The 16,788-nt window shown below is 39.3% G+C and overlaps 1 protein-coding gene across 2 annotated transcripts in view; it reads left to right on the top strand.

The window, feature by feature from the left end:
- Positions 1-7,095, top strand: part of LOC130268460 (hippocampus abundant transcript 1 protein-like) — a 34,888-nt gene extending 27,793 nt beyond the window's left edge. Inside the window, exons 7-12 of one of the 2 annotated variants that reach the window (XM_056518031.1) lie at positions 377-490; positions 2,134-2,205; positions 3,146-3,258; positions 3,978-4,075; positions 4,200-4,366; positions 6,169-7,095. In XM_056518031.1, the coding sequence (XP_056374006.1) occupies positions 377-490; positions 2,134-2,205; positions 3,146-3,258; positions 3,978-4,075; positions 4,200-4,366; positions 6,169-6,378 (774 nt within the window). In that variant the 3' untranslated portion in view covers positions 6,379-7,095. The remainder of the gene's footprint in view (positions 1-376; positions 491-2,133; positions 2,206-3,145; positions 3,259-3,977; positions 4,076-4,199; positions 4,367-6,168) is intronic. The other variant, XM_056518030.1, reaches the window with a different exon arrangement.
- The last annotated feature ends 9,693 nt before the right edge of the window (positions 7,096-16,788 follow it).

Genomic DNA, 16,788 nt, shown 5'->3' with positions numbered 1-16,788 from the left:
CCAGCCTATGAAATAACAGGTTTTGCCAATACTTTTGTTCTCTGAGAGATATCTTGCTAGCTGATGGGAAGCTGCTTTCTCTCATCTAACCAGAACACATGCACAGCCAAGCATTCTCTTGCATGCTGGGAATCGGGAGAGATAGCTCTGAGCCAACAGCTATCTTATGTGGCCAGCTTTAGTTGAAGAGGTGGCCTGCCTCAGTGTGAAAATAGGGCAGATCAATAGGAATCCCACCAAAAGCGTTTCCAACTAGTGATGAGGTAATCCTTCCCATTTTTTTTTAATAATTTAAATTTTTTAGACTTGCAGGTTTTCTTAAAATGGTTTCTGAAATATTTGTTTTGTTTATAAAAGTTTCTATCCTATTTTACAGTCCTTACGGAAAGTTGGCCAGGACTCCACCATCCTCCTCATCTGTATAACAGTGTTTCTGTCCTACCTCCCTGAAGCTGGACAGTACTCAAGCTTTTTTCTTTACCTGCGTCAGGTAAGAGAAATACAAGATATACAGTCATGGCAGTAAATGTTGGCACCCCCTGAAATTTTTCTCACAGAAAAGGATTGCAGTAACACATGTTTTGCTATACACATGTTTATTCCCTTTGTTTGTATCTGAACTAAACTAAAAAGGAGGGGAAAAAAGCAAATTGGACATATAACACATGTCACACCAAACTCCAAAAAGATGGGCTGGACAAAATTACTGGCACCCTTAACTTAATATTTGGTTGCACATCCTTTGGAAAAAATAACTGAAATCAGTCGCTTCCTATAACCATCAATAAGCTTCTTACACCTCTCTGCCGGAATGTTGGACCACTCTTCCTTTGCAAACTGCTCCAGGTCTCTCTTATTGGAAGAGCGCCTTTTCCCAACAGCAATTTTAAGATCTCTCCACAGGTGTTCAATTGGATTTAGATCTGGACTCATTGCTGGCCACTTTAGAACTCTCCAGCGCTTTGTTGCCATCCATTTCTGGGGTTTTTTTTTTTACATATGTTTGGGGTCATTGTCCCGCTGGAAGACCCAAGAGCTGTACAGTGCGACCCAAAATCCATTGCTAATCCTCAGATTTCATGATGCCTTGCACATATTCAAGGCACCCCGTGCCAGAGGCAGCAAAACAACCCCAAAAAAAAAATCATTGAGTCTCCACAATATTTCACTGTAGGTACTGTGTTCTTTTTTTGTAGGCCTCATTCTGTTTTCGGTAAACAGTAGAATGATGTGCTTTATCAAAAAGCTCTATCTTGGTCTCATCTTTCCACAAGAAATTTTCCCAGAAGGATTTTGGCTTACTAAAGTTCAATTTGGCAAAATGTAGTCTTCCTTTGTCTGTGTCAGCAGTGTGGTCCTCCTGGGTCTCCTGCCATAGCGTTTCATTTCATTTAAATTTCGACAGTTTGTGCTGACACTGATGCTCTCTGAGCCTGCAGGACAGCTTGAATATATTTGGAACTTGTTTGGGGCTGCTTCTCCACCATTCAGACTATCCTGCATTGACACCTCTCATCAATTGTTCTCTTCCATCCATGCCCAGGGAGATGAGCTACAGTGCCATGGGTTGCAAACTTCTTGCTAATGTATGTATGTCAAGTCTCCTATTTCTGTTGTCAATGCTTAGTGTGGCACACAGACACACAATGCAAAGACTTTCCTTTTTATCTGCTTTCAGGTGTGATTTTTATATTGCCTACACCTGTTACTTGCCCCAAATGAGTTAAAGGAGCATCACATGCTTGAAACAGTCTTATTTTTCCACAATTTTGAAAGGGTGCCAATAATTTTGTCCTGACCATTTTTGGAGTTTGGTGTGATATTATGTCCAATGAGCTTTTTTTGTTTTTTGTTTTTTTTTCCTTCCTTTTTTGGTTTAGTTCCAATACACACAAAGGGAATAAACGTGTATAGCAAAACATTTACGGCCATGACTGTAAGTGACCCGTCTTATGATCATGAAAATATTTCCTAACTGTTTAATTTTAGGTTTAAGTTGGGTATCAGATAAATGTCACACTTTCTGCATTTAAATAATAGGATTTCCTTGTTACATGTTCTCATGCCAGTAACACATCTTGTAATGTACTTGGAGATTATGGATCACAATATTAACTCTTCTCAATTATACAGGTGATAGGCTTTACATCAGAAACCGTGGCTACATTTATTGGAGTTGTTGGAATTTTGTCAATCTTGGCTCAGGTGAGTGACACAAAAAGGTGGTTAAAAAATGTGCAAATAGAGTGCATTCAAAAATTACTGGACATAAGCCTGGATTTAGAAATCTGTCCATGACGAAAACTGGTGTGGTTTGCCCATAACAACCAATCCCAGTTCAGCTTTTATATCTTAATAACTCTTGTTGTTATGGATACATTTCTGCAGTTTCACAGACTGATAAATCTAGGCCTTTGAGTTAATTTTATTGATACATAGCCAAACAATAGACACAGACCAGATTGTCAAAAATCACCTAAAAAACATACATGGTATAAGATAAGTCATGGTGTATGTAGTCCTATTACCACCCAGAACCTGAACCCTGTATGAGACATACTGTAAGTTTATAGATCCAAGTGCAAAAATAAATGCAAAGAATTGAGTGCAACATAAAAGTAATGGTTTCAAAATAGCTGCAACAGCTACCAAAACATCAACAGCATACTCAGTAACAAACATGTAGTCTTATGTCCAAAGTTTTAAAGGTGCCAAGGTTTAGGTCTTCAAAAGACCATACATGTAGGGCCACTGAAATTGTTCTCATTGTAAGTGATCATAGGCATCTGGAAAAATGATATACCTAAAGCCATAATAAAGTACTCAAAACATTTGTTTAACTTACCACCTCAACGGTAACCTAGCTCCCCCATCAGCAAGTGGCATTCACAAGAGTGTATGTTGCAGGGGCCAAAGCCTAGGTACCTGCACTCAACATGGAAGGACTGCAAATACATAAATTTATGCAAAAGAAGCCATATGCATGACGAGTATGATCCTGCAAAATATATATATAGAGCAACGACATATACATAAAGGGAAAACCTATGTCTGGGTAAAAATGTGTCGTGTGTCTGTGAAAGTTGCTAGTTTTGTGTTTTTGGGACAGATTATGTTGTAATTGCCTTTGCTCCTTTTCCTGCAGACTGTTGTTTTGGGAGTTCTTATGAGGTCAATTGGCAATAAAAACACTATACTACTGGGTCTTGGTTTCCAGATATTGCAGCTGGCTTGGTATGGCTTTGGTTCTCAACAGTGGTAAGTGGAAGTTTTATCTAGTCATGTAAAACATTAAATATTACCATGAAGGTAATTGTGGCTTAAATGAAACAAAATGAAAGGTATACATTACCCTGTGGTGCTCTCTAAATCCTTGTGGACTTATCATCCTCCATAACTTCATTTTTCTTCCATTGTTCACTGCTTTGCTTCTGAAAGGGAACCAGGCTAAGTAACACTCTTATGTGCCACACTCAGTATACTATGTTAGTGTATTGGGTGTGCCATGTGACCTACCTAAAACTAGCAAGAGAACACCATAAGTGGAGAATGAGCACTTGTGTATTTATGTACATACACACTTGCATCATTATATAATACTACTTTGGACAATTCCCACAAGGTAAAAGTGTTTCTTTGACAATCAGGTGATTTTCAGTTCTGCGCAATGGAGGCAGAAAGCTGTTTCCCATCCCCTGGGTCCCGTTCTCTCATTTTGCATAAGCTGACTTATGAGAGTTACTCTTATTCTTGTTGATGACTAAGAGATCAGGACCTAGGGAATAGAAAAACGGCTTGCTTGAAAGCGAAGGAGCCAACCTCCATTGCGCAGAACTGAAAATTAACATATTAGCAATGAGGAAGCTATCTAAAGAATAGCTGAATGTATTGGAACCCAGTAAGAGCTTTGTATATTCAGGTTAGTAAGTGATCCTGCTGTTTTCCTATTTAAGGGTTTACATTTTGCTCTCTGCTAGGATGATGTGGGCTGCTGGTGCGGTAGCTGCAATGTCAAGTATTACCTTCCCTGCTATCAGTGCAGTGGTGTCTCGCAATGCAGATCCAGACCAGCAAGGTGAGTTATACAGCTTTGGCTTGTTTTGAATTGAAATTTCTAAAAGTAATAAACCAGACATACCTTGAATGGCTTTTGGCATACATGCAAAAACTTGTAAGTAAATATTGCTCCTCTGTTGTAGGTGTTGTACAAGGAATGGTAACTGGGATTCGTGGCTTATGTAATGGACTTGGACCTGCTTTATACGGTTTTGTCTTTTATTTGTTTCACGTGGAGTTGAATGAAATTACTGAGGAGGAGCCCTCTGACAAGGTCTTGAGACTCAATATGGCAAACCCTTCTGATGAGGTAAGTTGAAGCTGCTGCATACTATGCATAGTATCCTAGTAGCCTACTTTTGGCTTAGAGAAACAATGACCACTGTTGCAGCATCCTTAAAAGTATGCAGCACATAAAGATAAAGGAGGTTCAGGATTCAGAAGAATAAGGCTATACATATATATGAATTGTTAAAGAAAATCTGTCACCAGTGTCACCTGCACTAACCTGGCCCTGTTCCTTGTTGTGGCTGAAAATCCAGATTTGCAGATGAGTGCTTTGGTGTCCTCTTCTGCTCGCCTGGCTTGGCCCTGTTCAACACCCCCTTCATATAGATTCATGGGCCTGAGCTCTATTCTATATAGGTAACGTGTAACTCTAAATCTACCCACTCATGTCACAGAGCAGGTGACTGCCTAACCAGCACCTTCTTAGTATCCTGCTACATGCTTGAGGTGCAGGACCTGTAATGATGTAACAATCATGTGACAAGTACATGTGGCGGTGGAGCTTGGCAGTGCGGGATAGAAGAGAAAGTGACTGAAGGACCTTGCAGAAGAGGATTTGCCCCAAGTACCTGTGATGGTGATGATCATGGGTGTCAGGTAGGCAAAAGAGTACTTTAAAGGAGTACTCTGGTGCAGAGTATTCCAGCTCCGTCCTGCCCGGGGTGCAAAAAAAAATGAAAATGAACCATCTCTCACCTTCCTGGGTTCCCGCGGAGCGCCACTACAGCTGATCGGTCCTCCGGTCCATCTCCTTCATACTTCCGTGTGAACGAAGCGTCACATGGTGCTCAGCCTATCGCCGGCCGAGGCAGAACATCGCGGCGGCCGGCGATAGGCTGAGCGCCATGTGACACTTTGTTACACACGGAAGTATGAAGATGGACCGGACGACCAATCAGCTGTAGTGGCGCTCCGCGGGAACCCAGGAAGGTGAGAGATGGTTCATTTTCATTTTTTTTGCACCCCGGGCAGGACGGAGCTGGAATACTCTGCACTAGAGTACTCCTTTTAAGAGGCTGTGAACACCCCCAGTGCACCAAAGCACTTCATTTGCACATAAGGATTTGCAGGAATAACATGGGAACGGGGCCACAACGGGAAAAAGGTAAACAGAAATCCGCATCAACCACACTATTTCCTTGTACCAGCAGATAAGCGTGGATGATGCTGGTGACAGATTATTTTATAAAGCAGACATAACCTGGACTGTCATTTAGATAATAATAATGAATATATTGGCTACCTAAATTCTTTAAAACCTTATTTTCTTAGGTGAAGGCAGTTGCTTTTTTTTCTTTCTAAACTATTTATTATTTTATAGTAGTAATTGTTTTATTTTATTCTCTGTACAATATTCTAGGGGCTGCCATCTTGCCTGTGCAGTTCTTAACAGCACTTAGAGATATACTTTACTGCAGGACCAATATACCCTAGATAAAAATAGACAGGTCTTATCTCATTCAGATGAATTGAAGATGTTACTGGGCATTCTCTGTGACCTTTCTACTGGGAGAGGGGATGCTGAGCTCTACTCTGATCAGTGGTGGATCTACATATTGGTGTCATCTTTCACTATACTACTATCTGAGCTGAGATGTAAGGCATTACTGGGAAGCATCTGTACAAAACAGGAAGTGTCCGCTTAGTTTTAGGCTTTGTGGCTAGAATGGTAACTGCAAGATTTCAGGAATAGTTTACAATATAGATAGCTAAATGGAAAATGTGAAAAATATCACCATAAATTCTTAAATATGTTTAACAGAAAAACTTGATTTAAACAGGTCTTTTTTGCATGACACTTTTTTTTTTGTTTTCTCTCCACAGAGAAGTATAATCCCAGGTCCACCTTTTCTGTTTGGGGCTTGCTCTGTATTGTTGTCCTTGCTTGTGGCACTCTTCATCCCTGAGCACACCAGCCTTACACTGCGCTCTGGTGCTCATAAAAAGCACAGCAATGGTGCTCAGAGCCATGCACTTCTACCTCCTGCCCACCTCCCTGAGGGCAAGGAACCACTTCTTGATGATAGAGTATGACCCAGTAACATTTTTTGGTGTCAAATCAAGAAGACTGTCAATATCCTGGATTGCTCCAAGATTATGGCGGAAACTGTAACTACAACAGCAGAGGAAGCAAGGACCAAATGACAGTGGAAACTCTGACAATGTCCTTTTATTAGAGTAAGGAAATGATGTTACAAATGTGCCACTACATCTTGATGACCGGGATGGATGGTGGATCTGGCTGTAAAGCAGAAGCGCATGGCCAGGAAAAGTATAATGGAATAGTTTATCAGTTATGCGTTGATCTGCAGAAAGTTGGCAGTGTCATGTAAAATGTTTCAACAGGCATTGGCTGAATGAGAAGCTATGAAATCTCAGTCTCTTGCCAAATCCAAGAAGAGTAGGACTACCAGAAGAGTAGGACTACCAGACGTTCTGCCTTTAGGCCTAATCACAGAAGAAGAACCTAAACAATGTTGGCAAAAGTTATAAATTTTTTATGTTTTTTAATTTTCACTATAGGTGACTGAAAAAGGGTACACAATTTCCATTTTTTGTATATTCTGTTGTCTTCAATGTTTTTAGTTTTTGTTCAAACCCTGCTTTCCAATTTGTTTTCCTGTGCCACAGTTCAGCCCCCGTGGGGACTGGGTTGGATGAAGAGATCTGACAGACCAGCCTCTTCCTATATGCAGAATATTAAATATTTTTTTTCTTTCCCAAACAAACTTTTGTTCTTGTTCTTAAAATCCTAAGGTTTGGAGAAGAAAAGTAATGAATGCCAAAAGTGGTAGTTAGCAAGGTAAAAAAAAAACAACTAATGATTGGTTTCTACTACGCTGCAGCCAGATATTAGCTTCATAGGGTAACATATAAAATTAAAAGATGGTGCATTAGCGATGCTGGAATTTGTAGGAAACAAAACATTTTTTTTAATGAACAACATTTTTGGGGATTTTAAAGATGACAAGGTTTTTTTATTTTTTTTGGAGAGGGCAGAGAATTGAAAGAGCAGAGCTGCCGGTAGCAAGAAAAGAGGGATATGATTCTGTCTTTTTTTTTTATTTATTTAAAGGGGTACTCCGGTGAAAACCTTTTTTCTTTTAAATCAACTGGTGGCAGAAAGTTAAACATATTTGTAAATTACTTCTATTAAAAAATCTTAATCCTTCCTATACTTATCAGCTGCTGAATACTACAGAGGAAATTATTTTCTTTTTGGAATCCTCTCTGATGACATCACGAGCACAGTTCTCTCTGCTGACATTATTATAATAATAATAACGCTTTATTTATTGTTGTCCTTGGTGGGATTTGAACCCAAGTCCACAGCACTGCAAGGCAGCAGTGCTAACCACTGAGCCACCATGCTGCCCTTAGTATGCATCTGCTATGCATCTGCTTTGCATCTGCTTTGCATCTGCTTTGCATCTGCTTTGCATCTGCTTTGCATCTGCTTTGCATCTGCTTTGCATCTGCTTTGCATCTGCTTTGCATCTGCTTTGCATCTGCTATGCATCTGCTATGCATGGTTGCTAAAATGGACAGAGATGTCAGCAGAGAGCACTGTGCTCGTGATGTCATCAGTGCTACAGAGTAAATTCCTTTCTTTTTGGAACATTCAGCAGCTAATAAGTACTGGAAGGATTAAGATTTTTTAATAGAAGTAATTTACAAATATGTTTAACTTTCTGCCACCAGTTGATTTAAAAGAAAAAAGGTTTTCACTGGAGTACCCCTTTAACCCCTTAAGGACTCAGCCCATTTTGGCCTTAAGGACTCAGACAATTTAATTTTTACGTTTTCATTTTTTCCTCCTCGCCTTCTAAAAATCATAACTCTTTTGTATTTTCATCCACAGACTAGTATGAGGGCTTGTTTTTTGCGCGACCAGTTGTCCTTTGTAATGACATCACTCATTATATCATAAAATGTATGGCGCAACCAAAAAACACTTTTTGTGGGGAAATTAAAACGAAAAACGCAATTTTGCTAATTTTGGAAGGTTTTGTTTTCACGCCGTACAATTTATGGTAAAAATGACGTGTGTTCTTTATTCTGAGGGTCAATACGATTAAAATGATACCCATTATTATATACTTTTATATTATTGTTGCGCTTAAAAAAAATCACAAACTTTTTAACCAAATTAGTACGTTTATAATCCCTTTATTTTGATGACCTATAACTTTTTTATTTTTCCGTATAAGCGGCGGTATGGGGGCTCATTTTTTGCGCCATGATCTGTACTTTTTTTTGATACCACATTTGCATATAAAAAACTTTTAATACATTTTTTATAATTTTTTTTTAATAAAATGTATTAAAAAAGTAGGAATTTTTGAATTTTTTAATTTTTTTTCGTTCACGCCGTTCACCGTACGGGATCATTAACATTTTATTTTAATAGTTCGGACATTTACGCATGCGGCGATACCAAATATGTCTATAAAAAATGTTTTTTACGCTTTTTGGGGGTAAAATAGGAAAAAACGGACGTTTTACTTTTTTATTGGGGGATGGGATTTTTCACTTTTTTTTTACTTTTACATTTTTTAACATTTTTTTTTACACTTGAATAGTCCCCATAGGGGACTATTCATAGCAATACCATGATTGCTAATACTGATCTGTTCTATGTATAGGACATAGAACAGATCAGTATTATCGGTCATCTCCTGCTCTGGTCTGCTCGATCACAGACCAGAGCAGGAGACGCCGGGAGCCGCACGGAGGAAGGAGAGGGGACCTCCGTGCGGCGTTATGAATGATCGGATCCCCGCAGCAGCGCTGCGGGCGATCCGATCGTTCATTTTAATCGCGAACTGCCGCAGATGCCGGGATCTGTATTGATCCCGGCACCTGAGGGGTTAATGGCGGACGCCCGCAAGATCGCGGGCGTCGGCCATTGCCGGCGGGTCCCTGGCTGCGATCAGCAGCCGGGATCAGCCGCGCATGACACGGGAATCGCTCCGATGCCCGCGGTTATGCTTAGGACGTAAATGTACGTCCTGGTGCGTTAAGTACCACCTCACCAGGACGTACATTTACGTCCTGCGTCCTTAAGGGGTTAATACTTCTCTACTAAAAGATGTTTTAATTATAAATATTGTTAGGTGACAAATGTATTTCTAGATTATTCTTATTCTAGCAGATTCTGCATATTTGAACTGTATTTAAAAAAAGTATAATAATCCGGAAACAGATTTGTCAGCTGTCAAACTTATTATTAATATATCTTTTACTATTAATAGCTAAATAGAAGCATTTTAAGTGGCAAAGTGCAATGCTCTGCTGAAAATATAAGGGGAGATTTATCAAAACCTGTCCAGAGGAAAAGTTGCCTAGTTGCCCATAGCAACCAATCAGATCCCTCCTTATATTTTTGACAACGCCTCTGCAAAATGAAAGCGATCTGATTGGTTGCTATGGGCAACTGGTCAACTTTTCCTCTGGACAGGTTTTGATAAATCTCCCCCATAGTATTTTCGAGTGTAAACATCCAGGGATTATCTTTCTAAACGGTCTACCTTATTTGCTGTAATTTTCTATACTATACTTAAATGGTCCTGCACTAATATTTAATTACAATACAGTTGTGTCTCTGTCACCATTTGTAAGGCAGCGCAATACTCTGCAATAGCGTCGGACATACAATTTAGCAATGTGTACTGTACTTCCTTAGGCTCATGTATTGTAGAGATTCCTCTATTACACAATACATCAGCCTAGGAAAATTTCCAACATACAGGAGCAAGGCAGTACAGTACAGATTGCTAAATTGTATGTCCGGCGCTACTGCAGAGTATTGCGCTGCCTTACAAATGGTGACACAGAGACACAACAGTATTGTAATTAAATACTACCGCAGGACCATTTAAGCATAGTATAGACAATTACAGCAAATAAGGTAGACCGTTTAAAAAGATAATCCCTGGATGGTTACACACTGAAATACTACATTTTCAGCAGAGCATTGCACTTGGCCACTTAAAAGGGTTTTATTTAGCTATTTATAGTTAAATATGTGTCAAGAATTTGGAAAAATTGATAGAGATATATATATATATATATATATATATATATATATATATATATATATATATATATATATATATATTATATATATATATTATATATATATTATATATATATTATATATATATTATATATATATTATATATATATTATATATATATTATATATATATTATATATATATATAAAAAATATATATATTTTTTTTTCATACAGTTGGTTCTAATATGTGGAATCTGGTTTATTCTCATTATCTTGCTGTTTTACAGGACATTTTTCAAATATGGCTCATCTGGCTCCTGGCAAGTAAAAAGTCAGTTGGTAACGCCATAAAAGGAAGGATGCGGATTGATTTACAGTCTTGTGGTTAACCAAAAGTCCCTCAACATTCTAAAATCAATTAGCATCCATCTGACCTAGATTTTTTTCAATTGTCTCTAAAGCGGCAGATTTGAAAAATGAGCTGAAATATCATGTAAACGTTAACACATGAGACATATTAGAACTGTTAATAATAAAAAAAAAAAGCTAGAAAGAAATTTGTCACCTAACAATATTTAGAACTAAAACATATTTTACTAGAAAAGTATAAAATAAAAGACAGAATCTTACACCTTCTTTTCTTGCTCTCGGCAACTTGGCTCTTTCAATTCCCTGCCGGCTCAAAAAAAAACTTCTAATATTCAAAATCTCCCAAAAACATTTTGAAAAAAAATTAAGTATTTAATTTCCTAATTATTCCTGCATTCAGACTACATCGCTCTTTCGTGTTATCCTACAAAATTTAGCTAAACGCCTCAGAGAAAAATTGCCAAAGAAGCTAAAACTGCAATTTCCACATGAAGGTAAAAATGCCAGAACAATGTGCAAAATGCTGAGAAAATCAGTGGCAGTTTTTCTGGTGTTTTTTCAGGTGAACAAAAAGGAAATCTAGACTAAAAACTTTCACGGTACAGTGGTCCCTCAACATATGATATTAATTGGTTCCAGGAGAACCATCATATGTTGAAACCATCATATGTCGAGTACATATGTCTATGTAAAAATGGTAATTGGTTCTGGGGCCTCGGAACCATTGTATGTTGAATACATATCTCTATGGGAAACTGCTAATTGGTTCTGGGATGACCATTGTATGGGGAGTGTATGGGGAGTGTTTAACAAACCAGGGTGCCTCCAGCTGTTGCACAACTACAACTCCCAGCATGCATGTACAGCCATTGACTGTCTGGGCATGCTGGGAGTTATAGTTTTGCAACAGCTGGAGGCACACTGATAGGGAAACATTGATGTATGGGGTGTATAGTGTGTATATGTGATGTGTGACATCGCATACAGTACTGTACAGTTCTTTAAATACCTTCAGGGGGGACAGAATGTCCTCCATTACCATCCTGCCGACTACAGCTCTATAGGAAAGGAAGGGGAGGGCAGCCAGCAGCTTATTGGATGCCTGCAGCAAGATGCTGCAGGCTATTGGCTATGGCTGCACTGGGGGGCGGGGCTTACACGGAGCTCACAGTGGAAGCCTGCGTGAGTTAGTAGGACAGCATGTGAGTAACAGGAGGCAGAACGGGGCACATTAAACAACTATGTGTCAGTTGCTGAAGTTGTCAGCGCTGTCAGATAGCTGTTTGTACGATGGCCCCAACACACAGCAGCATCATATGTCGAGGCTGCCTTCAACATACGATGGGCTCTGAGAGGCCATCATATGTTGAAATGATCATATGTCGGGGCCATCATAAGTCGAGGGATCACTGTATATGGTACAAAAATCTGATCTGGAGAACCTTTTCTGATAATAATTCACTACAATCAGTAGTTTATCATAGTGGAAGGAAGCAGTTCTGAAGTGTGAAACAGCTTTTTTTTTTTTTTTTAAGCCAACATTAGGGGTGAATTTATAAGAAGAAATGGAAAATATAAAAGGAAAATATATATATATATATTACACACACACACACTTTTGGCTTTGCATCTAATCCTGCAGTGGCATTTTTCCAAAAACACTGTAACATGAGCCTTATAGTATACACTAGTATAACATGTAGTCATTTAAAAATAAACAGTTGGGGCTTTTTCCTCTGCTTCTACAACCTTTGGGAAATAATTCCGGATTTTCCCATAAAAACTCCTAGAAATTCTTGTTTTTCCTAAAGGAAACGGTTATCTGTTTTATAGACACAAAAAACATTCTAGGGTCGACGTTCCGATAAAAATATGCTGTGCACTAAATGTTTCATGAAATAACTGCTGTTATTGCTATAAAATGAACAATCGGTAAAAGCCACATGGACAGTTGTCAGTACATACAGTGTAATACACATAAGCATTGCATTTTAGACACATTTTATTAAAACTTTTTACACCAAAAAGAATGCCTTTTAACCCCCTAAGGACCAGGCCCATTTTATTTTTGCTTTTTTGTTTTTTTTTCTCCTTCTCCTTGCCTTCTAAAACTTTTTTTTAAATATTTCCATCCACAGACCTATAGGAGGGCTTGATTTTGGTAAAAATGAGGTGTTCTTTATTCTGTGGGTCAATACTAGAGATGAGCGAACTTACAGTAAATCCGATTCGTCACGAACTTCTCGGCTCGGCAGTTGATGACTTTTCCTGCATAAATTAGTTCAGCTTTCAGGTGCTCCCGTGGGCTGGAAAAGGTGGATACAGTCCTAGGAGACTCTTTCCTAGGACTTCATCCACCTTTTCCAGCCCACCGGAGCACCTGAAAGCTGAACTAATTTATGCAGGAAAAGTCATCAACTGCCGAGCCGAGAAGTTCGTGATGAATCGAATTTACTTTAAGTTCGCTCATCTCTAGTCAATACGATTAAAATGATACCCATGTTATATGCTTTATTATTGTACTGATTTAAAAAAAATCTCAACTATTTTTAACAAAATTTGGATGTTTGAAATAGCCCTATTTTGACCACCTATAACTTTCAAATTTTTCTGTATATGGGGCGGTATGAGGGCTAATTTTTTTTTTTTGTGCCATGAGCTGTAGTTTTTATCTGTACCACTTTTGCTTATATTTTACTCTTATTTAAAAAAAAAAAAAAAATTATATATATATATATATATATATATATATATATATATATATATATATATATATATATATATATATATATATATTATCTCAAATATAAGCAGCAATTTTTAAACTTTTTTTTTTTTTTACATTTATGCTGTTCACCGTATGGGTTAATTAACAATATATTTTGATGGTTCAGACTTTTATGCACGCAGCGATACCAAATAGGTTTATTTTTACTCTTTTTGGGGGGGTAAAATGGGAAAACCAGATGATTAACATTTTTATTGGGGGGAGGGGATTTTTCTAATTGTTTTTTACATTTTCTAATTTTTTTAACACTTTAATAGTCCCTTTAGAGGACTGTTTATATCAATCATTTGATTGCTAATACTGTTCAGTGCTATGCATAGGGCATAGCAATGATCAGTGTTATCGGTGATCTTCTGCTCGATCTCAGACCAGAGCCGAAGACCCCAGAAGACGGACGGAGGCAGGTGAGGGGAGCTCCGTCCGCCATTTTAGATGATCAGATCCCCGCAGCAGTGCTATGGGCAATCAGATTATCCATTTAAAGTACCGCACTGCCGCAGATGCCGTGATCTGTATTGATCACAGCATCTGAGGGGTTAATGGCGGACATCCGTTGTATCACAGGTATCCGCCATTACCAGTGGGTACCTGGCTGCTGCGTTAAGTATCACCACACCATGACGTACATTTACATCCATTGTTGTTAAGGGGCTAAGACCCCTCTATCATGCAGTAAAAGTTTGACAGGGGAACTGGTCATCAGTCTCATGCTGCCCAAACCACAGGCAGCATAAAACCATGTCAGACGTCCTTATTCCAAATGTCACAGACTGTAATTTTTCTGCATTTGAGCAAAATCACAGTTTAAAAATTAATACAGTAGAAAGTTAACAGCACCCACTGATATACAAAGCCACAGTAGCCAGTAACAGGGAACGATATATATCCAGACAAATCCCGACTAAGGTGCTCAATCCCAACAGAAGTAGTTTATAAAGTCCATACTTGTATAAATGATGCAGGAGGTACTCTCCACAGGAATTTGCATAAAGGATCTTCTTTATTACATTGCGCAAAAACAACTGTTAAAATCGGGCCAGCATGGACGCTTTGCAGCCACGCTGGCCCGATTTTCATTGTGCAAAAAGGATTTTTATTGAATCGTGCAAAAACAAATTCCCGTGGTGAGTGCCTCCCGCATATTTTATACAAGTACAGTTTAAAAATTGTCTGGGAATGGGGATCTGATCTTTCAGACATACGGGACCACATACGGCTGGGGGGGGGAGCTAAAACCGGGTGCTCCCGTATGCCGCCCATATGTAATTCACTTCAATGAGCAGACCAGAGTGAAACGCTGAGTCCCGGTTGGCTAATTTTTGCCCCGTATGCGGTTTTCCACCAGCCCTAAATCCGTGGTCCACCATGGTTTTGGGTCCGGTGGGAAAACCGCATACGGGGCAAAACTGAGCCTACCGGAGTCAGCGTTTCACTCCAGGCGGCTCATTGAAATGAATTACAGACGAGCGGCATACAGGAGCGCCCGGTTTTAGCTTCTGCCCCCCCCAGCCGTATGCGGTCCCGTATGGCTGAAAATGTGGTGTGAACCCCAGGGACCCCCCCCCCCTTCCCAGTATCCCTGGCAATCTGTATTTATCTATAGGGAAGGATGCAGAGCAGCTAGAGTTTTCACTTTATTCAAATTAATGCAAGCCCATATAATAGATGGTCCCACAAGTTTATCCAAAGTAACCAGTCTTTCCAGATGGACTCTTGTCTGGTAAATCCGTGGGGGTTTTGAGTTTGAGATCTAGCCTCTAATGTCCTTTAAATGACTTATGAGCAGGTATTAAGGTAGGTTAAGCTTTAGTTTAATAAAATTAGAAGGTCTGTTTAATTCCTTACGAAATAGCTTACTATAAGCCTTTTAAAGTGTTACTGTCATAAAAAAAAAAACTGTCTTTTAACTCTGTTTTTTGCGATCATGAGTTATAAGCCGGCGAAGTGCAGAGGAAAAAAATAGAGAGAAATGCCCCCAATGAAAACATTCTAAAGTGGAAAAAAAAAAATAGCCGGTCTTCTTCCATAAGGTCTAAAAACAGATCCAAACCAATTTCCTCCAAAATGGGCAGAGTCAAAGAGGCGCTTGAAACCGAGGTGAGAGTAAAACTTCTACTTTATTCCCATAATGCAACGCGTTTCGCGGGGGTTTCGCTTCATCAGGCCTGATGAAGCGGAACCCCCGCGAAACGCGTTGCATTATGGGAATAAAGTAGAAGTTTTACTCTCGCCTCTGTTTCAAGCGCCTCTTTGACTCTGCCCATTTTGGAGGAAATTGGTTTGGATCTGTTATCTGTGAAAGGTGGAGCGGCTGCTGGAACTTTACACTGCAAGCACTCTTATCCATGGTTGTACTTGGACGCAATACAACCCGACTTGGTAAGCGCACATTCACATTCTGCCTCACCTGTACATCTTACGGTATCACACTAGGGAGCGCTTCCTGCTCTGTTTTTTTATTATAAGGTCTAAAAAGGCACTATCCCATTGAGGATGCAGCCGATTGGGACACAGTTCTCAATGTTTATATCCCAGTGGCTAAATGTACCTCCTTGACCTGTGGATTCCCCTTATCTTAAAGAGATTCACATAAACTTTTCTAAAGTAACTCAGTCTATGTTCCCTAACTACTCCCACTCTCAAAACAAATTTTTAAGTTTTACAAAGCTGTGCCTTACCGTTCTTCTTGCTCACAGTGCAATCTCCCAGCAGGAGGAAGTGGGCATTTCCCAGCAGGCATGATATCCCTGAAGCCTGCTGGGGGACCACTTCTGCCCTCACATCGTTGCAGTGCTGTGATGAATAGAAGACTTTAGACTGCATCTTTCAGTGAGGCTTTGTGTAGCTTTCAACGAAGCTCTGTGCAGCTGTCAATCAAGCTCAGTGCAGAGAAGCACTTCCTGAGTTTGCTCTCCTGCCAGGACTGGAGGAGACCAAACTCACTATATTAATTGTGGCAGGGAACAGAACAGAGCCTCCTAGTGGTTGTTTTTTCTATTACATTTTAAACATATTTATGCTGATAATTTTAACAGCAAGTTAATGGGAAAGTGCCTGCTAATTACACAAGGAACACTATATTGAAAGTTTAATTTGGTGACAGGTAAAATCCTTAGAGTAGAAATTCTACAGTCTCTTCTGTCCCTTAAGATGGCTACATATAATCTGATATACTCCCCAGCTGAGGCAGTTAAATTAGCAGCTCAAACCTCTGTTTTATCCAACTCTACTAGAAGAATTCGTTAAGTATAAAAAGTTGGTCTGGGC

Source organism: Hyla sarda, chromosome 1, assembly GCF_029499605.1.
Source record: "Hyla sarda isolate aHylSar1 chromosome 1, aHylSar1.hap1, whole genome shotgun sequence".
In the NCBI taxonomy this organism is placed as follows: Eukaryota; Metazoa; Chordata; class Amphibia; order Anura; family Hylidae; genus Hyla; species Hyla sarda.
Note: the sequence above shows the minus strand (reverse complement) of the source record. Positions and strands in the feature narration are given on the sequence as shown.